Source organism: Malus sylvestris, chromosome 3, assembly GCF_916048215.2.
Source record: "Malus sylvestris chromosome 3, drMalSylv7.2, whole genome shotgun sequence".
NCBI classification, from domain to species: Eukaryota; Viridiplantae; Streptophyta; class Magnoliopsida; order Rosales; family Rosaceae; genus Malus; species Malus sylvestris.
Window position 1 is genome coordinate 2014489 of NC_062262.1, and position 24693 is coordinate 2039181.

General features: G+C 36.0%; 4 protein-coding genes across 4 annotated transcripts; 1 reads left to right on the plus strand and 3 right to left on the minus strand.

Moving 5' to 3' along the window:
* Window positions 1–1234: 1234 nt before the first annotated feature.
* Window positions 1235–1791, minus strand: LOC126616302 (uncharacterized). The gene has a single exon (XM_050284349.1). The coding sequence runs from the start codon at window positions 1661–1663 to the stop codon at window positions 1352–1354; it is 312 nt and encodes a 103-aa protein (XP_050140306.1). The 5' UTR covers window positions 1664–1791; the 3' UTR covers window positions 1235–1351.
* Window positions 1792–6664: 4873 nt separating this feature from the next.
* LOC126616304 (uncharacterized) lies at window positions 6665–7120 on the minus strand. Its single transcript, XM_050284350.1, has one exon. The coding sequence runs from the start codon at window positions 7032–7034 to the stop codon at window positions 6768–6770; it is 267 nt and encodes an 88-aa protein (XP_050140307.1). The 5' UTR covers window positions 7035–7120; the 3' UTR covers window positions 6665–6767.
* A 2630-nt stretch (window positions 7121–9750) lies between these two features.
* Window positions 9751–11085, minus strand: LOC126616293 (cytochrome c-type biogenesis protein CcmE homolog, mitochondrial-like). The gene has a single exon (XM_050284333.1). The coding sequence runs from the start codon at window positions 10912–10914 to the stop codon at window positions 10132–10134; it is 783 nt and encodes a 260-aa protein (XP_050140290.1). The 5' UTR covers window positions 10915–11085; the 3' UTR covers window positions 9751–10131.
* Window positions 11086–19011: 7926 nt separating this feature from the next.
* LOC126616306 (zinc transporter ZTP29-like) lies at window positions 19012–24671 on the plus strand. The gene is made up of 12 exons (XM_050284352.1): window positions 19012–19341; window positions 20295–20352; window positions 20644–20736; window positions 20998–21072; window positions 21199–21274; window positions 21689–21744; window positions 22558–22614; window positions 23142–23182; window positions 23679–23746; window positions 23881–23937; window positions 24036–24153; window positions 24352–24671. The coding sequence occupies exons 1-12, from the start codon at window positions 19274–19276 to the stop codon at window positions 24395–24397; spliced, it is 813 nt and encodes a 270-aa protein (XP_050140309.1). The 5' UTR covers window positions 19012–19273; the 3' UTR covers window positions 24398–24671.
* Window positions 24672–24693: the final 22 nt, after the last annotated feature.

Below are 24693 nucleotides of genomic sequence, written 5' to 3' on the forward strand. Positions count from 1 at the left end.
GATATACATCCACATTATCTATCGATACAAATTTCGTCCTTTTGACAAGAAAACAAAAGTATGATAAATAATATTTCATGCGTGTGTATAATATCGTTAAACTATCGATGACATTAGTAGATAGCAAGTCAATAGTAAAAAGTATCATTGTATTATCGATATACATATTACCCCATTATCTATCTACACGAAGTTCATCCGTTTATATATAGTTGGACCATGATTTTCTAGGCCCATGACACGTGGCACTTTAGTAGGCAAGAAGGACCAGAATGCCCATAACCTATGAAGTGTAGTCAAACAGTCTTAGTCAAACATGCTAGGCTTAAGCCCATTGAAAATATTACTTGTGTCCCAAGTAAGGAAATCCTAATTCAAGGCAATTTAATTAGGATATCTTGGGATTAAGCAATGTAATCAAAATCCTAGCAAAATTGGATATATTATCCTACATTCCCTCCTAGATAGTCTCTCGATTAATTGGAATTACTCTTCCTACAGGGACTGTGAAGATCTCTATAAATACCCTAACTTGGGCATTGATCGAGCATGTCGATCGACGAATTAATCAATCACAACTTAAGATACATCTCTCTTATATTCTCTCTATGCTTAACATAGGCTCATTTTGCATCCACGCGGTCTACGCGCAAACACGTCCATGGAGAACTCATCTCTTTAATGGCCCACCATAGCCTATTCACCAAGGATGGTTCATGATGTAGCACACATCAAACCATTCTTTCTTAGAACTACACTACCGATTTGATTCTTCTTCCCGGAGACATGTAGGCATTCTGATCTGAATTCAACCACACCCCCCAATTGTGTGACCATGATCTCTGGGCCTATGACACGTGGCACTTCGAGTGGCAAGAATGGCTGAAAAGCTTATAGCCCATGGAGCGCAGTCTGAGAGCCTTAGTCCGACAAGCTAAGCTTAAGGCCTATTGAAGATCATGTGCAATTAACCTCTTATTCCCCTCACTAAAGATCATGTGCAATTCTAACTAGATTTCGCCTCCGTCTAGGGATTTGCGCGTTTTTGGTTCCAACACCAATCAACCCCATTCACCGGAGATCATGGACAATTCTAACTGAATTTCGGTTCCATCCGCGGATGTGTGAGAATTTAGTTCCAACATATTGCACTAATTAAACTGGTGGAATTGCAAATGAAGCAAACACATGATAAACAAAGAAAGATTAATAAACGTAGCCAAGAAGAATAATATGAGTAAATAGCGTTATAGCTTCATTTATTGGGGAACATATTAATTACATGCACACACCCTAATTAAAAAGATGATCAAGTACTTCTCTCGTCCTATTTTATCACTTAATTAACAATTTAGTTCAAGTAAATGGCCAAGAAGGACAAGAGTGAAGCTCCAACCAGAGATCCAACGGCGTTCATGTTGCTTCCACTAGGTGCTGGAGCAGAAGCTCCAGGGCCAGCTGCGGCTGCAGCGGTGGGGGTGCCAGCGGGGGTGGCTGCAGCGGTTGTGGCTGCGGCAGGGGTGGCTGCTGTGGGGGTGGCTGCGGCGCCCTTTACAGGTTCAGCGTTGGCGGCTGCGGCGCCTTTTACAGGTTCAGCAGCCATTGCTGCGCTTATGCAGACAGCAACTACAAGGACAACCAAGGCAATACTCTTCATGGCCATTTTGTGGGTGGCGTGTGGTCGGTCGAGGGATCGAAAACACGCCTTGTAAACGGATGTTAAGAATTTAGAGTATTGTATTGATCTCGTAGTAGTTTGTAGCTGTCCTGAGGAAAATAGGGAGAGCCTTGGGGGTTATATAGCTTTGGAGTTTCTAACTATGGAGGAGCATGTCGGTTATTTTTGGAATAAATCTGTTGGGTTTTGTTTGAGGTAGGGAACGGTTCTTAGGTCCGTGTGCTTTGCATGAACAACGCCGCCTATAATGGTATAACAAAATAACAAATGAAATGCCACCTGTATAGCTTAAATAATTTAGAGTGTTGCCCCTACTATCGAGTTATTTTGTTTGTATCTCTATTCTTCTATTATTAAACTCATTTAGAAGTGCTTTTAAAATGACTGAAAACACTTTTAGTGAAAATATTTTAAGACCATCGAGTTATTTTGTTTGTATCTCTATTCTTCTATTATAAAGCTCGTTTGGGAGTGATTTTACAATGATTGAAAACATTTTTAGTGAAAATATTTTATAACCAATCCTTAGTTATAATTCAAGTAAATCCTAAAAAAATATTTAATGTGCTTCTTGCGAAAACACCTTAAGTGATTTTAGAACCTAAAAACATTTTCTCTAGAAGTGCTTTCAGTAATTTTAAAAGTACTTCCAAACAAGCCCATAACGTGTATCTCTATTCTCCCAATATTACTTGTATCTTAAAACTACAAAGAAATTAATTAAAGATGATTTTATTGATAGTTGATATTATTGACACTCTAAAAAATCATTTTGTACTTCTCAAATTTATTTTTCTTTCTAAATATACAAAATTAGAAGTGCATGTCTCATAATTTGTTAAACAAACCTACATATTGAACAAAAATGCACATTTACTTTTTAGTAGGGGGATTATCTTAAAACACTCACTTAACATACCCAAACTACTCTCACACACACCCTCTTCATGTAACACAGTTCTGTAGTGTAGGATACAACAGTCTTGCTCTCCTAAGATTCTCATTTTGAGGACCAAATGCATATTAGCCACAAGATTATATTAGTTTAGATCCAAAAGTTTAAAATATTTGACAACTTAATGAAACAAAACCAACTTAAAATTTATGAACCATAAAAAAAAATTTAAAAAAAAAACTCATTTTCTTGTTTTGTTTTATTAAGTTGTTAAATATTTTATGCCTTTGGATCTAAACTAATATAATCATGTGGCTAATATGCATTTAGTCCTCACTGATTCTCAAAATGAAGACATTAGGAGAGTAGTACTCCACTACTCAGGTACAACAATTGTTACAACCAGTCCATAATTTTATTTTATTTAAAAAAAAAATGTGAAACGATCAAAATGCCCTTAGAGGTATGTGTTGACTTTCATTGACTTACTGGTCAAGACACATGTGACATATTAATTAGTATATTCTAACAACACTCGTTATTATGAACGACTAATCATAAACATAGCGAAAATTAGAACTAGAAGAAAGATTCTACGAAACACGTATTAATCATTTTATTTAAAGTAGTGGAAAAGATAATAACGCTAGTTATAAAATATTAGTGATGGAATAAAAATAAATAATTATAGAGAAATAAAAGAGAAGAGGGGAGAACTCTCGAGAAGGGGAGACGTCGGTGGAGAAGAAAGAAAAAAAAAGAAGGAAGGACGATGGGGATGGGGGATTCTTGTTGCTGTGGATGTTGAGATCAGCGGGAACTCCCCCATGCTTCAGGTTTGAGTTGTATCGTTTCATCTCTATAAAATACTAACATGTGTCAAAATATAGAAATAGATATCTAGCACTTCAACGATAGAGACTAGTACTTCCAAGAATTTTACTCAATCTCCCTTGCTTTCTCCTTGTTATTTGGGCGATGTGAGACGAAAACTAGCTCTGGGTTTCTTACTTTTTATTGGGGTTGTTTACAGCAGTTGATGATCCTTCCATTGTTGCAAGTATTTCCCAAGAAACTTCTGGGTGCAATTGTGTGTGTGTGTGTGTGTGTGTGTAACATTGACATACATGCTTCAATCAAACAGAACCCTCATCATACATAAATATATATTGCTTTGTTTATAAATTTGATGTGTTTTAAGCTCTGCACTTTGTATAACCTTTTATGAAAGGCTAAATTGATTTAGTGGATGTAAGAATCTGTCAAGTATGTGTGATTAGAGAATTAGTCACTTGAATTACATAGAGTCCGATTTTTGCTTTATTCTAAAATGCATTTTCTAATTAAACGAAGATGGAGCTGGACAAATAGTGACCCAAATTATGTTATATAATGAATTGACAATGATTTATTTTGAATGAACGCTTCTATTCAACATGATGTGAAATTAAATTTCTTACTTGTTGGGAAATGATGTTGGTACACTGAGATTTATAGTTATAGACGGAAAGTATAAGATTAGCTTGTATTTTTTACGCACTTCAAAATATATTCTCTGTTATTGGAAGTACCTTTGGGGTTGAGTGAATCAAATGCTCGGTTAGGTCCATGTAATAAGTAAGTACTAAGTAGAGACTCTGTCTTCCTAGGTAAAGACCCCAAAGAAAGTCAGTACGCATGGGTATACTGGTGGCCTTAATTATTTCGATGTAGTGGCCATGACCTTTTGTTAGAGCTTATAGACATGACATTGAGGCCTGACCAAGATGTTTAGAACCAAGATTGAGAAACGTTGATAAAGGATTTCATAAATAAAATAACGTATAATCAACCTGGGTTTTTAGAATAACCATGAAATCTTCTATTGAGGTGAGTTAGTAGCATAGGTATAGATTTATTTATTACGGTGAACTACGAATGGTTTGATCCCTATTTAGGGTACGTAGGCAGTCTAACGAGGAAGTTAGATGCAGCCATAAAGCATACGAAAAATTACTACGGAATTGGGACTTGAGTTGTGCTTTGTTCGTAGTAAGTTAGATATACAGGCATTTGGTGGCGTCACGTGTTGATCCTGGACGTATGTTGGGATCGGGGTGTGACAACAATACTCCACCGCAATATTGCAATATTTCAACAAACAGTGACTACATATACCTTGTATTTTCAGTACAAAACTACTAAAACAAGTTCAAGTATTCGGTTGCCTATGACATAAATTATATAAATTTGTAAAGTTCTTCCAAAATATTTTCGCGTGGCTTTACCTTGTACTTTCAGTGAGGGACTACTAAAAGAAGTTGAAATATCCATTCCTTATGACCGAAACTATAGAAACATTTTGTTACATCTCAACCGAAATATCTTTATGTATTGGTTGTTTTGTCTACCAAAACTGTATCGTGGTTTTTAGTTTGGCCATTAGTATGACACTGTTAAACCTGATGTAAAATGAAAAAAATATGAATCGTGCTTCATGTGGAGGGTAGGTTTAATTACTTTGTTCAAAATGAAGCCATGTCTCGTGGTTTAGGGTTTGACCAATAATATGATATTGTCTGCCGAAGGATCTTCTTCGGCGTGTAATTATATGCACCTTCAGTGATTAGGGTTTACTTTGTTCTACAACGAAGGACGAGAGCAAGTTTAGGAGCTTGAAGAAAAATAGTCTTGAGATGTAGGTTCTTACGTTGGATTATTTGTGGTGCATGTGTATAGAGAAAACAAAGTTTTATGGTCAAACCGGATTAATGATTCCTATGGTGATATGGTATTCAAGATAGTCCATGTGATAAACAAATTAGGATATGAACCCTTGCGGTAAAGATTGTTGGCAAATTGGGTTGTTTAGATATAGACCCTTATAACTATTATCGTCTAGACAAAAACCCACCTCATATTAAACATCCAAATAAAATCCAAAATTCAAAAAGTCTGTCATATTGGCAAATAAATGACCTATCCTTATAAAATATTTACAACTTATGCCATAATGACCTAAATATTTCAATGGATATTATTATTACTCACCTTCAATTATGCTAGCAATGAGCAATTTTAAAACCACGTATTACAGACTATTTACCCATATTTTAAAAATTCACTAATTTACCTACATTCTTTTGATACAAACTAATTACCTATATTTTAAAAATTCACTAATTTACCTACATTCTTTTGTTACAAGCTAATTTATCTGCATTTTTGTAGTACATACTAATTCACCAATCTACTTATTAATTTACCTATACAAATAATACTGTCATATAATTAATTATAATATCCAAAGTAATCATATACATTTTTTTTCTTTACAATGTCACGTCTATGGGGAAGGTAAATTATTTTTACAGTATTTCTAATCTAAGTGGGTACTAACATATAGATAGGTAAATTATTTTCTATGAAAAGAAAAAAAAAATACAACCATTAATTTGTATAATTTTTTTGACACAAATTATTTGTCCATGTTTCAACGTAAAACACCATAATATTTTTATTTATATTATATATTGCATTGAAAAGAAAGCCTAATCAAACAATAGGTTAATTGACATTTAATTGCATTGAAAACAATAAAATGCAAAATTTATTAATAATCATAAGTCAAACCTAACTCACGTTACACTCTATGAGTGTATTTTAGGAACATGAGAATTATAAAAACCGACATTCCAAGCTTGTTAAGGAAATTTGATTAGTTGGACTCTAGTACTGACATTCCAAACTTGTTAAGGAAATTTGATTAGTTGGACTCTAGTAAATGGGGTTTAAGTCTGAAAAAATAAAGAGGATGGGTTTTAAGTGAGAAAATAAGTTTTAAGGGGGGAACTCTCATTTTCAGTTTTGGTAACCTTCTTCTCTCTTCCTTTCTCTGTGTCCTCAACTCTCTGATCTCCAGGCTCTCAGACATTTATTCTTTCTGTTAACATTCTTCTCTTTCTCTTTCTAAATTTTGTCTCCGTCAATGGATTGATGTGCGCAAATTTAATTCAAACATATAGTACTAATTAAAATAGCGGAATTGCAAAATGAAGCAAACAGATGATAAAACAAAGAAAGATTAATAAACTTAGCCAAGAAGAATAATATGAGTAAGTAGCGTTATAGCTTCATTTATTGGGGAATATGTTACACGCACATCCTTTTTGATCAAGTACTTCTCTCATCCTTTTTGATCACTTGATTAACAATTTAGTTCAAGTAAATGGCCAAGAAGGACAAGAGTGAAGCTCCAACCAGAGATCCAACGGCGTTCATGCTACTTCCATTAGGTGCTGGAGTAGAAGCTACAGGGCCAGCTGTGGCTGCAGCGGCGGGGGTGGCTGCAGCGGTGGTGGCTGCAGTGGGGGTGGCTGCAGAGGTGGTGGCTGCAGCGCCCTTTACAGGTGCAGCAGCCATTGCTGCGCTGATGCAGACGGCAACTACGAGGACAACCAAGGCAATCTTCTTCATGGCCATTTTGCGAGCGGCGTGTGGTCGGTCAATGAATCGAAAACACACCTTGCAATAGGAATGTTAAGAGGCTCGTAGAAGTTTGTAGCTGTCCTGAGGAATATAGGAGGGCAGTGGGAGGTATATATAGCTTTCTATGGAGGAGGATTTTGTTATTTTTGGGATGAAATCTGTTGGATGTTGTTTGAGGTTTGGAAGGGTTAGTACGTACGTGTATGGTTTTGCATGAACAACGCCTACGTGCATGGGTATAACAAACTAACAAATTAATTAAGTAATAAATACCAAGAATATAGGAGGATATGACCAATATTTATACGTATTTTGTACCATTGTATGTGAAGGTAATACCATGCATAATTACAGACTGAAAAATGCGAGAAATGCCACGTTTTTGTAGTACATTTATATATGTCCCATCTAATGTGTGGCCAATGATTATCTAATACTTAAATTCGTCAACAAGAATTACATTCAAATTGAATCGACCTAATGTGAATCCGTTGATAATCAAATTATCGAATTCATAACATTTTATAGATCATCAACCTTAATTTATCAAATTGAGAACTATTAAGCATCAAATTCGTATAATTTATTGTGGGATTCTCTTAAGACCTAAACAAATTAAATCCTTAATAGTATGTGCTTTATTTTCTTGAAATGTTGGTATAGTTCTAAATACAGAAGAAAACTAGTAGTCTTTTTTGAAGAAAAACAGTAGTCTTTTTTGAAGAAAAACTTGGATAAGGATATCCAATCACATATATCATTCGTAAAATATTTATGTCAAACATCAAATTATTGTATTAAAATTTCACTCGACCTCACAAGATTTCACTCAGTGTGAGCTCTACCAAATATTTACTCCTATCTTTAGCGGTGAATCAAGAAATCTTTCATGTGAAAACAAAACATTTTCCTTCATTGATCTTTTCTTTGGTAAAGCATCATTTTTGAAGTTTCTTTACTCAACGGTCTAGATATTGCCACCCTATACAACAAAGACAACAACCGACCAATAGAGCCGTTATGGGGACCACAAAAGGAACAAAAGGCTGACACGTCACCTTCCAATCGTGGGGCCACAGGACATAACGGGAGAGTAACGTTACCATCCTCGTACTCATATTTTTGTTTGAAAAGTTTCAAAGTTTAATTACAAATAATTAAAATTAAAACGGTCTATAAATACATGTCCCTCAGTCCCTCACCTTATTCACTCAGCCTTGAACCCAGACGGACACACACACTCTCTCTCTCTCTCTCCCTCTCTCCCTCCCTCCCTCGCAGTTCGCTCAATCCATTCTTTGTTCCTCTCTCTAGAAATGGCGCAAGTTAGCATCTGCAAAGCTGTGTTCGTGATGGTAATCGCCATTGTGCTCGTCTCAGTTACAGCTCAGGATAGCGCGCCAGCACCATCACCATCACCTGCATTGGACGCTGGAGCCGGAGTTCCAGTGACCATTTCCGGCGCTTTTGTTTACTCTTCGTTGCTCCTCTCTTTCTTTGCGCTGCTGCGGCATTAGGGAGATTTGAGACTGAGATTGCTATTTGATTATTGTGCTATTTTCTGTATCCTTTTGGAGAGTGGATTTCATCATTTGTTATGGTATATCGCTTCATCCCAATATATAATACAGTACTGGTCTGAATGTGCTATTTTTGGCCTTCAAATTTGCATTTCTAGCGCCAACGGCCGCAGTGTAGCGGCCATGGCCATCTCTTTGGCCCGATCTGACAGCGTATACAAGCCTCAAAAAGTTGATTGGTATTTTGATTAACCACTTGAAAACAATGTTCTACCAATTAATTTGAAGTTCAGAAGCTAACTTAGACGCAATGCCTACTTTACATTTGACATGCCTACTCACAAGTTCATAACCTACGGGCAAGTAACAGCAGAACTTGCAGCCGAAGTCCACTCGAGAATGTTAAAATCTACCATCCTAAAGTATTCATATTCTAACAATGGCAATGGTGTCGTGTAGGGGAATTCTTACTTGAATTTCCCGTTGTGTGGACCAATAGCAATTCTAACTTCTTGTTGATCTCAAATATTTCGGATCTTTCTGATCCCCTACAAGTTTAGAATCACCATTGGTCTCGACAACAAGAAATTCCACTACATCGCTACCACACTGTATATATGGCTACCACACTGTAGCCAGTATACAAGAATCTCCTACACAGCCTTTGCCATTGTTAGAGCTCAACCAAGAATAATCAGTACAAATATTTCGGCTTTTGTTGATCCTCTTAACTCATCATCCAGCAATAACTAATCCTTGAAGGTGGGTTGTCGAAAAAAACAACCACCAACATCCATATCTTGTTGAATGATTTCTATGTTCTATAACCAATAACTTTGGCCAAGTATTTCTAGAGTTTCAAGTTCGGGTTGGACCTAAATAACTTCCTAATGGCGGGTGGTGCCCAGCCTCCATAGTACAGAGTGCGGGAAGCTAAACCTTAGACATTTAGAGGGTAGGAAGTTAGGTTCTAAATATGCACACTCACAAATTCTGAGAAGTAGCTTAGTGTGTAATCCAGACTATCTATGCTCAAACAATTCATACTAATACAACACAACAAATGCTTCAAAGAAACCAAAATGTATGCCACGACAACAAACTGTCCAGACAATTCATAACAAATCAGCGATCCGTGTTGCTAAAAGATCTTGAATGTAGCACAAAGGAGAAGAAATCACATTCATCTCTCTGTTCTCAACAATATGAAACATCTCGAATTCAAATTCACAAAGTTATCAGATTCGTACAACTCCTGCCAAGAATTTCAATTTCGACGTGCCGCCATTCCCAATTAATGGCATTATTGAATTGAAGAACTAAAGAATTCAACACTGAAATTATATCACTACAACAAGAAAATTCGAAACTTTAAAGCCTCAGATTTCCAAAAATTCAACTCTTTTCCTAAGCATCAATGCCTATTCCCTCACCTAAAGATCAATCCTTTTGAATCAATCATCCAACTATGAACTATCCAAGTGTAACCCATTTCTGCAATCATGTATACTATACTATCAAAATCGAAATATAACCGAAAAAAGATACAAAATTTAACTCATACCCATCAACTACTCGCTCTTAGCATCTTTACCATCTTTACCATCTTCACCGGCACCGGCACCGGCCTCCTCCAGCTTCTTCTTATTCTTCTCAATCGCGGCGGCGACTTCACCCGGCATGTACTTCTCGTCATGCTTGGCCAAAACCTCGGTGGCGGCGAAATAGCACTCGCCGGTCCTCGCCTTCTCCGATATGCTTTTCGTCGAAATCTCCTTCCGAATTTCATCCGTGAAAGGCTTCACAAATCCCTCCACCACCACCGAGTGACCCTCCCGGAACAAATCGGGCAATGATCCCTTGTACCGGACCAAGATATCGGTCATCAAATCGGTGACGACGAACTCCATCTCCGGCGAGGAGGACGGCTGGACGACGCTGCCTTCGAGGACCAGGCCGCCGACCCGGAACTTGCTCTTGCTTGGGTTTGTGGAGTACTTCTCGATTGCGTCGGTTGGCGTGACGTAGAAGACGAGCTGGTCTTGGAAGCTGTTGAGGACAATGACAATGAATCCGGCGATGCAGCTGAAGGTCAGAGCGTAGGTCCAGAGTCGGCGGGTTTGGAGCTGGCGGGCGCGGGCACCGATGTCGACGGGTTTGGGGCGGGTTGGGCCGCGGCGGGCGGTGGAGAAGAAACGGAGGGTGAAGGGAAGATGGGGATTTGATGGAGGGTGGAGATGAGGGTTGGAGAGTCGGGTGAAGATGGACGGTGGATATTTGATGGGGTGGTGGTGGATCGGGGTTGTGGCGCGGAGGAGGTGGGATTTGAGGCGGAGGGCGATGCGAGTGGCCATTTGGAATTCGCTTTTTTAGTTTTCTCGAGAAAGTGATGAAAAATTAGGTGGGAAAGTGAGGGCGGTCGTCTGGGGTTTAGAGAGGTAGAAGAAGCAGCTTCGATCTTCAACTACGGCGGCGTAGAGGGGTTTTCAATGTTTTAACATGAAGGGAATTTGGAAAATTTAATTAGAAAGGTTATTTCGAAAGTTTATTACTTTCCGCAAAACTTTTTTATTTTATTTAAACTACCTATTAATAAAGAGTGTTGTTATGTTAATATAGCTAGTTAACTTAAATCTTGTTCGAAATTATTTTTAAAATGATTAAACGTGTTTTTAAATTCTAAAAACACTTGAAACGTGTTTTAGAAAAAGCATATTGTAGGAAGCATTTAAAGTACTTTTTATTAGAATTAGTTATAAAATTACTTTCTTCAAAAACACTTTTAATTATTTTAAAAATACTTTCAACCAAAAACACATCTTGTTAAACCATTTTTAAGTGTAATTACATTAAAAGTCCAGAATTGCGTGGAGCCACACGGTTGAAGACTTGTGGAAAAACGAGGTTGTCAATTTGGAATCTCTATTGTTGAACAAAGTTGATCGAGCATTTTAATTTTCAACTTTTTAAACGGGAAGGCATAAGACAAATTAATTCTCAACTTAGGACTGTAGATTTAAAATATTTTGATTGAGTTATAAATTCGTGGATTTAAATTGATTTTTAAAGACTCTTATGTGAATTTCAAAGTGAAATTTAATAGAATTTGTGAGACTTTAATCGGAAATATTAATGAATTAGATGAATTCTCATGAATTTTAATCTGAATGAGGATCCTCTTTGGATGGATCCCGAGAATCCTCCAATTGCGTTTGTTTATCATACATAGTGCGTTTAATTTTCATTAGGTACTGTTTATATTTAATTTTAAATAAAAAAATCTACAATGATTTCTAACCGCACGATATACGATGAAATGACGTAATTGGAGGATTCCCGGGATCCTCACTAAGAGAATCCATCAAGGATTCTCATTCTACCCCTAAAGGCATCTAATTGTAATTTTTTGCTACATTATAAATAGTCAATACACATTTTTTTGCTATTGTTTGGTTAGTAACGGAAAATTTTTAGTTGTGACAGGAACACGGATGGTACACCACGTGTTTGTATATAAGTGGTGAAAAATTTTAATTTTTAAGTTATTAACGTTTTAACACACATATCCAACAATTTACATAGAGACACGTGGTGTATCGACTTGTGTGATGGTCACACTGAAAAATCTCTCGTCCGTAACCCTGTTTTTTTATCTTTTGATTTTCTTCCACTGCTCTTCATACACTTGTCATGAGTTTCCATATCTCGTCCACCACCCTCTCTCTCCAGTTTATCATTCAAAATCAAAGGCACAAACCAATATGCTTAATGACATGTACAGCCATTTTCAAACTCAGAGGTGAAAAACCATGGTTTTGTGTGTTAGTAGTTAAATGATTGGAGGGATAAGCAAACTGCTTGATTGCTCAATTAGGTTGGAAGACTTGTATTCAGTTGTGGCTAAATGAAAAAACTGAGCTGAGGAAAGCTCTATGAGTCATTGAAATGACAGCATGACGGCCTTTGATCTATCAATAGAAGGAGCAAAAGACGGGTTTTGCTTTCCTTTACCATATGAAGAAATAAAGAAATAAGAGTCCAAGTTTGTTGGTTCGGTTTTGGCTCATTCTTTAATATGTTGTATCTTGCCATGTTTGATCCGTCTGTTGGTATAACATATATGTCTTCTCTAATAATAGCCAATCAAGAAGCCAAAGCTAGAGCCAACCCAGCACATCGGGCGATGAATCCCTTAGCTGAACATAAAGATGAAGAAATAGGGAGACTGGAGAGATAAATTCTGCGTTGGTGGAGGTAATCATTGTCATGTGGTGGTGGACCATAGAAACGCGACGATAAAAATGGTGGTGGACGTGGTTGATATGGTACGGAGAAGGAGAGAAAAAGAAAGAAATACAAATCCATCAAAATGATTTGTTATGGCTTAATTTACACTATGAAATTCTATTTACTCCTTCAAAATCCAAAATCCTTCAAAATCAATGATTTTTTAATACATATGGACTTTTTACAAATTCATTTGAAATCCTTATTGAACACACTAGAATTTCTATTAATTTTTATTAACTCCTTTAAAATTCTAATTATATACCCTAATTTTTGAAAAACTCATTTAACATATATGTTGAGTCTAATTATTCTTAAACTTCTTTCAAATCTAAATTGCATACACTACCTTAGTTTCCTCCAGTATCCCAAAATTTTCAAAAGAATCAATTAAAATAAGAATTTTCTGCCTTAACCTTATCAAACTCTTACATTTTCTCGTAGAAAAAATAAATTCCCACCTTGATTTTCGCCAATTGTAAAAATCTAACTAGCTTTTCACTCATAAGAAGTAACATTTCATGCCAATTATCATACTCATGAAAGAAGAATGATAAATAAGTTCACTCATTTTATGTGATAAATAAATTCAATCTGTAACCAATCTAATGTTCATACCTTGCTGTTGAAGAATATGTTTAATTTTCCTTTTCCAATAGATTTCCATACTATAAAAAACTCCCATGATCTGGTTAAGTGTCTCTCTAGGCTCTATCCACGAACCATTGAATAATTTTATTTATTATTTTATCATCAAGATAACTTCATTAAAGATGGGAAATTTTGGAAACCGGCAACCGCGTCACGTGTTCGTGCAGGCGCAGACACAAAAAAACATCTCTAATTCCATCCCTTGGTTTGCCACGCTATCTCTGATCCATTGTTTGGTTTCACCTCCATCTCACACAATACCCCTTATCCGGCACCCGTACAGAAGACCTTCTTCGAAGAGGGAGGCCAGCTACGACAAGGGGGATCCGAATTTGAGGACATAGAGTGGAACACAATTCTTTCTAGCCAACTGGACTAAGATCCGGTCATGTATGTGGAAGTCCAAACCCTAGGGTTGGTAATATAGAAGCCATCTTATATTATTTTCCACTCTAAAAGGTTACTTTGTTTGGAAAGTGGGATGAAGGTAATATTCCACGACAATTAACTCGACTTAAATACGTAAATCTCATGCACGATCGTATCATCGTGGGCGGCCTAGACATAATTAAACCACAAAGTAATTAACATACATTTATCTCTTACATTAAGTGGCGTACACACATTGGGATCAAGATAGTCCCATGGAATTCAAGAAATATACATGTGAAGGTCTTTTGAGAATCCTTTAATTGATTGGTAGGCGTTTTTTTATGCCCATCAAATGTTTAATGTAATGTCTACTAGACATATATCAGCCGTGTTAGAATGTGAGCATGAGTATGAATTTGTGGATTAAGTTATTTGATTCAAGTTTGGATAAGAAGTCTTATTGAGAATGGATTTTTTAATACTTATTAACAAATTCTCTTGATAGCAGCATATGTTAATACTTATTGACATGTGCGCAACATGTTTTTGATCATGATAACAAACTCACCAAATATTCGACGAATGTCTCATTGAATAAATTAGAATTTTTTAGCGCACTTCTCAATTCGTTTCTTTTAAAAATTTAAGACCCTTTGATACTGAGACCCCCACTGTGCGAATTCTGGATCTGCCAGTATACAGTATCTCATGATCGTGAATAAAAAAATAGCACCATGAAGGCATGAAATGCCTCGCAATATTAAAAACTTTATCTTTGTTCAATCTTGCGTCATCCATGATTCCATGCACACGATCAGCCACCAGAAAAATATTACCAATATTGAAAACTTTCACTCCCCAAAATTTCTAAATGCCTAAGGTTAAATTAAACAATGGATTAAGAGACCCAAAAAGTGGAGATATACAAGACCGGCTTTGAGACTTTGAGAGTCCTAGTCGAACCTTCGAAGTGAGCTCTAGAATTCTTTGATCTCCGTTATGTATAAAAAAAAGTTACACGGAAAGAAAATGTCTATTTCTATATTAAATATCATTAAACATTAGAGAATTGTTATTAGCACTCCAAAAATCTCATTTACCACTCCAATCTTTCTATAATTAGAAAGAAAATTCCACTTGTAAGGAATGTAGAATGAGATTTTTGGAGTACTAATAATAGTTTTAAAAATTAATATCAAAAGAAGAAAGATATCTCAAGTCCCAACATTACTTAAATATTCCACGTATCGCGTTTTGAGACACAAATGTACTAAATAAGAAAGATATCCCAAGTCCCAACATTACTTAAATATTCCACGTATCGCGTTTTGAGACACAAATGTACTAAATAAGTTTACATAATCAAAATTTTCAACCAATTTCTTTTTTCAATTAACAAAATATCTGACCCATTCAATCTACAAATAGATGATGACATTGATAATCTTGGGGTGTTTTTATAGTTCCAATTCAACAAATTTTTTTTCCAGTAACATGGAAGAAGAAAGAGAAATATTAAGGAACAATTAATCTAGCTGTGGCGACTCCAGAGCAGTCATTGGAAAAAGTTTGAACTAAATAAAGAGGAGACTCCGCAAGCTCTTGAAACTCCATCTTGCTATATAAACCCAATTAGGCTAGCCCGTCAATTGCAAAATTACGTTATTTATGAACTTGCTACACATTATGACTCCATTTCTCTATGATCAAACTTCTACACTCCGAAACATGACTATAGAGAGGATGATTATTAAGGCTAGGAGAACCATGAATGAGAGAGACCACCAAAGAATAATCGGCCTCTACAATAAGATGAAAGAAATTTCTAGCTTTAGTTGTCTTCAACTCATAAAACAAAGCCCAAAGCTCACCATGGAGAACTTCCCCAACTCCTTTTTTAGCAATAAAACCAGTGATCCTCCACTTCCAATCACTCTCTTTTTAGCAATAAAACCAGTGATCCTCCACTTCCAATCACCCCGTTAGAACCAAGCCTAGCACCATCCACATTTAACTTAAAGGTCACAAACGAACGAGGAACCCAAGCCAAGAGAACTTGCACATGGTCATGTTTATTAAAGAATTTGATGTGCAAAACAGTAAAACCCTAAAATCGAATCCATAAACCCCTAAAAGATTGAATCTTTAAATCCCTAAAATCTTTCAAATCCTAAATCCCTAGAGTAATCCATAAAACCTTAAGATTGAATATGTAAACCCCTAAAATCTTTCAAATCCTAAATCCTTAGAGGGAGCATGGATTCGAAAATCCCAACTCCATTCACAAGCAAGCTTACAAATTAAATTACAGAAAAAACAGAAGAGGACAGAGAAGCTAGAGAAGAGAAGGAATCACCTGACCTATAAGTTGAGAATAATATCACCTCGCCGGGCTCACCTACTAGTCACCACCAAGTCGGACCAATTAGACCGAAAGAGGAGTTGCTAGACTCACTACCTAGTACTCCAAATTTCAATCATATTCTATTGTTTAGTTACAAAGTTACTTATTACGTTCAGTAAATGAATGAATGGTTAGGTTACAGAAACTACATCTGACAATTGGGGAAAATATTAAAGTAGGGATACATACGGGTGAGAGAAAATAAAAAAATGTAAATTATTTTCTAGAAAATTATATTATTGCCTATAATTATATATATATATATATATATATATATATATATATATATATATATAATGGGGGGTCTTTGTTGGGGGAGAGCTATGCGGGCCTACTTCGGCTACCCTTAAGGACGCCCTTGGAGAAATACGTGAGGTCAAAATGGAATTCTGAAAATCATTTCCCTTAAGATATATTGTTTACGGTAATCCTAAAAAGTTATTTTGAACTTAAGGTATATCTTTTAATCTTTAGAAAGGATAAAGTCAAATTACGATTATTTTGCACTAAATACCTAAATCTTGAACATCGTACGGCCTTTTACAATAGACAGATACTAATATATTCAACTCATAAGAATCATAAATTTTCAGTGGACCGAAAAATTAGAGTGTGATACCAATATATTGAACTCATGTGTGTGATATATTACACTCATGAGTGTGATATATTACACTCATGAGTGTGATATCAACTCTTTAACTCACACTAGTATCTCACTAGTGTTATAAGTATCAAACTTAGGTCGCTTGATTCATATAGATAGGTATCATACTTACTTAAACTACTGTGGAAGGCCTAAGATGAGTTAAGAAATAAGACAAATGGGTGCGAATGGTAACACTCTCACAAAAAGAACAAATATGGTTCAAATCCTTCTCACTTGTCTTAGTGTAGCTTAAATACAAAATATCACGTTAATTCGAACAAAACATATAAGTAATATTCTAGTCTAATTTGTGTATACTCGTGTAGAGGAGCACATTGACTCTGATTAATATGACCACACTCACACCTGCATAAGAGAAAAGAATCGAACTCGGTGCATACAAAATGATCCTAAAAAGAGTGTGGTTAACATGACTCTAATTAATGTAAATGCTGTATCCTAAAATTAGATTATTTAGATTTACAAACATAAAACAATCACAAAAGAGTGGTTATTCTCACTCAACTATTAATTGAAAATATCACTTAGTACTACAGTCTAGTGATATTCCTCTTCATTTGTAAGCAAGGTTTTAAAAGACACTAGGCGCTAGTTAGGCGGTGGGTTGGGGCCTAGCGCCTAGGCGGCTAAGCGGGTACCTAGGAGGACTAAAATGATTTAATTAAATCTATTATATTTCGTGTAAATAAGTGTGTTTATACTTAAAATATATATAATTTCATCATAAACTACAAAATGGTGAAAATCCAATTAGTCAAAATACTTTAATATATATATATATATAGGTAATGTAAGAATTTTAAGTACATAACTTGAAAAAAAATATATATATATATATATATATATTTGTTTAATAGTGAAGTAGGTAACTTTTTTTAATATAATTAATAAGCCTAGTACTAATGGTGGAAATCCATCTGACATAGGGGAGTGGCTTTTGCGGCCTTGGAAATCGACAATGCCTTTATTTTGGGGTTTCTCGTTTCCTCTCCCTTCCATTCTTCATCGATTGCTCTGCCTGATTTCCTATCTTCTTCGCCTAATTTCCATCTTCTTGCTCTGTATAATTTTCCAAAACCTAACCATGAGTCCATTCTAATTCCTCAAGTACAGTGAAGAAATCATCTCCGAAGAAGAAATCTAAAGCTTCTAGGTCAAAGTTCTCGTTTTTTTTTTCCTGCAATTGCATTGTTATTCTGATTCATTTTACAAATCTCTCTCAAGCTCACTCTTCCCTCACGCTCTCTCGGTTTCTCTTTTCAAATTTTATGTTGTCACCCTCGCGGTGTAGTGAAACGGTGAAACATATAATATTTTAATAGAACCACCACAGAGGCCGCTTAGCCTGGCGCTTAGGCGCCTAGGCACCGCCTAATACCCTTGCCGATTTACTGAAATTTTTTGAAATAATCGCAAGGGCAACCCAACTCCCAATGACTAGGCGGCCGCCCAGACCGTGTTTTAGAAGATTGTTTGTAAGTGAGAGGTCTTAGGTTCGATTCTCACTAAAGGCAAATTTGAACCATATTATTGGCATTGCTAGTCCATTGCGAGATTTAACCCACTCCCCTACCCTTCTAGTATAGATAGTATCGTTTGCTCAAAAACTATTAATTAAAAATGTTCGTGACAAATGAATAGAAGATGAGTAAAGAAATAAGACAAATGAGTGCAAATAGTAACATTCTGACAAAACAGAACAACACAGGTTCAAATCCTTCTCATTTGTTTTAGTGTAGCTTAATATAGAATATCACGTCAATTCGAAACAAAAGGTATAAGTACTATTCTACACTAAATTATGAATACTCGTATAGAATAGCATATCGACTCTAATCAATATGATTATACCCACATCTGCATAAGAGAAAAGAATCCAAACTCGGTGGATAAGAAACACAAATTTCTTCTTTAGGGATAGGTAATCTAGGTATTGATTCTGGCGTGAAGCGCTTTACAATACTAGCCAAGGGCACTAACCCTTAAAATATAGGAATTAGCACTTCCAATGAAGTACGGATTGGATGATAATATACTACAAGCCAAAGTTAGGTATAGACTACCAAAGTAGAGAAAGAAACTCAATTGTTCTGATCTATTCTCTCGTCTCTACGAAACGTCTCTTTCCTCCACTATGCAAAATTGAAAATTCCCTCTCTTTCCTCTCTCTCCTCTCTCTCTCTCTCTCTCTCTCTCTCTCTCTCTCTCTCTCTCTATATATAAACCATTTCAGCTCCACTGTTTTTCATTTTACGCTCAATTCAGTCATAATTTCGTCGAACTCTTTTCAACCCAAAATTCTTGGAGCTTTTTTGGTCAAAGCTCCTCCATGGTTTCTCAGGTTTTGGTGGCTCTCGCGCTGTCACTCGTGGGTGGACTCAGTACTTCATTCGGTGAGTACATAAAAACTCGTGCTTGTTCATGCTCTGCTAAAATTTCAACTGCCCATTTCATCAATTTCAAATTTGAATTACCCCATTTGTTTGAATTTTGTTGTTCTTGTTTCGTTCGTCTAGAATGGTTTTCCAAATGGCTTCTGGGTTTATATTACTTTCAGGTTTGAGGTTGAAAGCAGCAAGCTTTGTGGCAGGAAAATCTAATGAAATCTTTTGGGGAAGGGTGGGATTGTTTATAGGCTTCAACATATATATATTTCTATTTTAGAATCCACTAAAATCCACAATTTAATGAAATCCCATGAGCTCTATAACTTTTTTACTACACCTAGATTTGTGTACACTTGCTTAAAATCCATTAAAATGCTAATTGACTGTATACGGATTACATGGACGTTGAGAATGTCTTTTAAAATCCTGATTGACTACCCTAGGATTTTAAGTTCCTAATTTGACTACACCCCCTTGAAATCTTTTGATAGAAGTGTGATATTGAATGCATTGTTGAGGTTGCTAAATCAGCTTATTATATTTTTGATACCGGCGAATTGACTCCATCGAGTTGTTGTGGATTGAGGTTTAACTCCATCGATTGTTGTGGAATTGAGGTTTAATGGTATAATTTATGATACTAGAATTGATAGGATAGACAAAACTATCGAAATGCAGCTCAATTTACTATATTTTTCTAAAAAGGTTTGATTTTGTAGAGCAATTTGACTCCATCAAGTTGTTGTGAAATTGAAGAAATTGAATTTTAAGGGTGTAATTGGTGATAATGAAAGTGCTAGGATTTGTTCCCATTGTTTTGTAGGCAAGTTCTTGGTATTGGTCATGGTTCGAAAAAGAATTTTGATTTATGGTGGAATTTCTTAATTTATCATGTTCACCTCGATGCTTAGTTGATCAGCTTATGTTATCGAGCCTAATTATAAGTCTTGGAATGTGGAACAGGTGCACTTTAGTAATTGTCAATGAGACTCCGAATTTGAAGATGCTTGGGCTTTTACAGGTACTCTGATTTATTCTCAAATTTTGAATTTTTTTCTTTCTTTCTGTCCACTAATGTCATTGTTTTCTTTCTTTTAAAGAATCAATCATCCTATTGACTTAATTGCTTACATGTCCTTCTCTCTCCCAGCCGATATTTACATGTCACCGTTTTTACTCAACCAGAAATTTAACTTAACAAAATCCGTCTTGACATTGATGCCATTTTCGTGATCCTTTTGAATTGATGTTATCGTCAGGGTATGCTTGAGGCATCATGATCCATCTAAACCTCTGAATGTTCTCTATGCAGGGTTTTGCTGCAGGTCTGATGCTAAGCATATCATTCCTAGATTTGGCTCACAATGCTATCAACTCAATTGGTTTTTTAAAAGGCAATCTATGGGTAAGCCATGTACTTCAATGTTCATTTGATTTAATAGTGGAGCCAGGAAGTTCTTAATGGGTAGGCTGCTATTTATTTATTTGGTTGGATCCAGTAAATAAAGGTATATTTTCTGCAACAGCTACTAGGGCTATACCTCATGGTAGCCACCCCTGGCTTCGCCCTCGAATTCTGATTCACTCTGATTTGAATGCATCACTTTTGTGACATGCATTGTCCCGATTTCTCTAAGAATTAGATTACAATTTCTTGGTGGTACAGTTTTTTGGAGGTGTCATATTCTTTGCTTTCATTGCCAATTTTATTCCAGAACCAACTCTTGCTCCTATTTCAAAGGTAGTGATTATCTCTTCTCCTCCTACTTTAGCATGTTGTGGATACTTTAACATATGACTGGGGATAACACTTTCACCCAGAATATTGAAGGCATGTCTGACCGTGTGACAATATACTTAACAACAGAAAGATGAAGGGGGCAAGGACACTTTGAAAAAGCAGCGCCGACAAGTTTTATTCAGTGGGATAGTAACAGCAATAGGTATTACTACGCTTAAATCACTTTCCATACAGTTCTTCGAATCAGAAACTGAAATTAAATCTTCATTTATCTGTAGAATTGGAAATATTAGTTAGTTTTTGCATCTTTGTAGTCTAAAAGTGTGCATGATAAATCAAATTTGTGGTCCTCAGTTCTGTAATTAGCAAAGCATATTTATGTCTTTGCGTGCACACAAGAAGAATAAAACCCACCCCTCTGCCATTCCACCCACATCCCAACCTACCCAAGGCCTAAGGGTGTTTTATGTCATATGCAAAATTTGAAAGTCTTAGTTTCTGGAGTTTTTTTTTTCCTTCCCAAGTAATAAAGTCTGAGCAAATGTTTTTGAGAATTATATTTGATTTGTATACTATATTCCTTCTGAAGTGGAATATCCGTTCAATTGACTTGCAGGCATAAGTTTACACAACCTTCCAGAAGGAATGGCCGTGTTTCTTGGATCAATGAAGGTAACTCAAGCTTAAGCTTTTAATGACTTGGATTTGGAGTATTGAGTTAACTCTAGTTTGGATTATATATATGGAGTCATGCTCATTTTATTTTGAGTTATATGTTCTGTATTTGATTTAATATAAACTTATAAATTATGTCTTCATCAATGATCAGAGTTTCTTTAATTCATGATGTGAAATATTAATGCAATTTTCTTTTTATTTTAAAAGATGTTGAAAATCGAGTGTGAGGTTTCTATGACCACTAAATCATTTGTTGTCAACATCTATACTAACTATTTGGTATTCTTCATGACCTAAATCAGATCTATCATTATGTAAGATTCCAACTAATTGGTGAAACATTCTTCTTTTCTTCTTTACAATGCATTTTTAGCTTTATTGTCAACAAATTAATATGCTCCTGGACACTCTGCAGCTGCTAAAAAATTTAATGTTTCCTGGAAATATGATGCTTTCTTCTTGAAGCACAATTTCTGAAGTTGCGGCGTCTAGTTTGGAATTTTTAAAGCTAGTCTTTTTTGTGTTCTAAAACAAGTCTAAATTGATTAGATGCTTGATCCTGATTTATACGTATCTTTTTTCATGGATTTATATGTTAGTTTACATTGCTACTTATGTGTGTTCCTTGCACTTACTATTCTTGCATGTTTTCTAGTGCATATTACTTACAATTTGCATAGGCTTTTCATCTATGGGATTGGTGGTTATAAATGGAGCAAGAATAGTTTACTATCTGTTTGAGAACTATAATGTCTGCTGATGCTAATTGTCGTATGCAATTCTTGCTTGTTCCATAATTCATTGTAGGGCCTTCGTGTTGGTGTGAACTTGGCCTTGGCCATTGCCTTACACAACATCCCAGAGGTATATTCCCTATATCGTGCGTATTAGTCTAACTGCTCGCACTCTGCCCTGGATTAAAGTAGCACATAATTGTTTGTACCTTCCAAGGTCTCCCACTTTCCATATCAACAATGGCTGGACTGGTGATTTTGGTAATATAAGAACTTATTCCTTTGCTGATAAGGAGACGATCTTTGGATCCTATGGAACTAATGTCGACTGCAAGAATAGTGCACACATCTACAGAAAGAAATTGAAATATAAAAATTGGCAGATTGCATTTAACATTTCACAAACCTATCAACTGCTTTCTGAGTTTCAAAATGAAAGACTCAATATTCTTTAAAAATTGTCTTGCCTATATATGTTGGTGATGAATGGTATCAAGCTCTAATTGTTGTTAAACTTTAGGTCTATAGAGTGTGTGATCAAAATTGTAGACTATTTGGAAAACAAGGGATTGCTTTAAAGTTTGAGTTTGGACTTCTATTGTTGTAGAACTATTATTGTTATAATGTCACTACATCTGATAACTTTCGCTTTTCTAGGGTGTTGCTGTTGCGCTTCCTGTTTATTTTGCAACACAGAGGTGAGAATATATGAAGGCGTCATTAGTTCAGCATTTGAAGTACTTATGAATTGTGGGGAAACAACGGATTTGTTTTTTTTTTCACTGTTATTTTACAATGACCATGAAGTATCTTTGAGAAGCCCGAAAGCAGACAATAATACTTTAGAAAAGGTAATAGTGGAGGAGTACTGATGTCAAGGGTATGGTTACGGTGAATTCATTAAACAGAGTGAAGGTAGTTATGGTGTTGGCCGTGCTGTAGGATATCATTATTTAGGGTGGTGACAGAGAAGGCAGTGCTGATGGGTGAGGGAGCGATGGAATGATAGTTCTGCCATTGTTGTTCAGGAGGAGTGTCAACAATGTTGGTGTCCATTTCAGGACAGGACTTTTAAGCCTTGTTCACTTTCTAGAGCAATTATTACTTCATAAGTTTCTGTTAAGCCTGTATAGCTTGAAAACTTTATGAATCTTATGATAAGTTATTAAATGGTGGGTTTTCTGCATGTTCCAGCAAATGGCAGGCATTCAAGTTGGCAACGCTTTCCGGTTTAGCTGAGCCTTTGGGTGTCGTAATTGTAGGTATGTGAACTGTCAAATAAACCTTTAGATATCTTTCTTTTACAAGTCGTAAAAAGAACGGTGGATTTGGATTAGGCCCTTGAGTCCTGAAATTCTTGAAGGAAACTTGTTAATGGTTTTCACTTCTGCTGCAGCCTATCTATTCCCAAGCAGCTTGAGTCCTGAAATTCTTGAAGGCCTGCTCGGATCAGGTTTGAAAATTAATGATGATATAAAACGTCTCAACCAAAAAACAAAGAAATAGTTTTTATGAAAATTGTAGTTACCACGTATTTTTGTTGTGGCGCAGTTGGTGGAGTGATGGCTTTTCTAACTCTCCATGAGATGCTGCCCTTGGCGTTTGATTATGCGGGGCAAAAGCAAGCCATCAAGGCCGTGTTTTTGGGAATGGCCTTCATGTCTGCAAGGTAATACTGATGTTATAAATGCATTTATAGTGTCGGGGCCTCTTCGAAAGAGGAGATCTTTAAGGAGAAGTTTTTCAAATTACTTCGCTGTTTAATTTATATCAATATCTAGAACTATAAGGGTTAGAGCCTCTGAGGGTGTGACATTATAAGTCTTATATCTCCTTACAGAATACTTTCCTTTTGCCTGTTTTGCAGCCTTTACTTTCTTGAAATCAGCCTACCACAGGACATGAGCTTGTAGCTGTAATCTACGGGTCTTGTCCAATGTTATCCTCGTCTTGTACAACTCGGTACTGCCACGATAAGTAACTGGTGCTGGATACCGGTACTGAGTTCAGATCACCGTTAATGGATCATATGGTTTCGGCACAAAGAAGAAGGCTTGACTGTGACTGTCCCCGAAGGTAGGAGTTCATACTCAGCGTAAGAGAAATGTACATATCCTTAAAAGAAAATTGTAAAATAGTGTATGGAACTTGATTTCGTAAATAAACTCTACTCCGTTTAAATGAAAATTTCAAGTGTCAAATAGGATTA

Bases quoted from the DNA above. Each gene is read 5' to 3' on its own strand.
- LOC126616302 (XM_050284349.1), bottom strand. From the start codon at position 1,663: ATGGCCATGAAGAGTATTGCCTTGGTTGTCCTTGTAGTTGCTGTCTGC.
- LOC126616304 (XM_050284350.1), bottom strand. From the start codon at position 7,034: ATGGCCATGAAGAAGATTGCCTTGGTTGTCCTCGTAGTTGCCGTCTGC.
- LOC126616293 (XM_050284333.1), bottom strand. From the start codon at position 10,914: ATGGCCACTCGCATCGCCCTCCGCCTCAAATCCCACCTCCTCCGCGCC.
- LOC126616306 (XM_050284352.1), top strand. From the start codon at position 19,274: ATGGTTTCTCAGGTTTTGGTGGCTCTCGCGCTGTCACTCGTGGGTGGA. The intron at 20,353-20,643 runs GTACTCTGATTT...TTCTCTATGCAG, and splicing joins AGATGCTTGGGCTTTTACAG to GGTTTTGCTGCAGGTCTGAT. The intron at 22,615-23,141 runs GTATATTCCCTA...TCGCTTTTCTAG, and splicing joins CCTTACACAACATCCCAGAG to GGTGTTGCTGTTGCGCTTCC.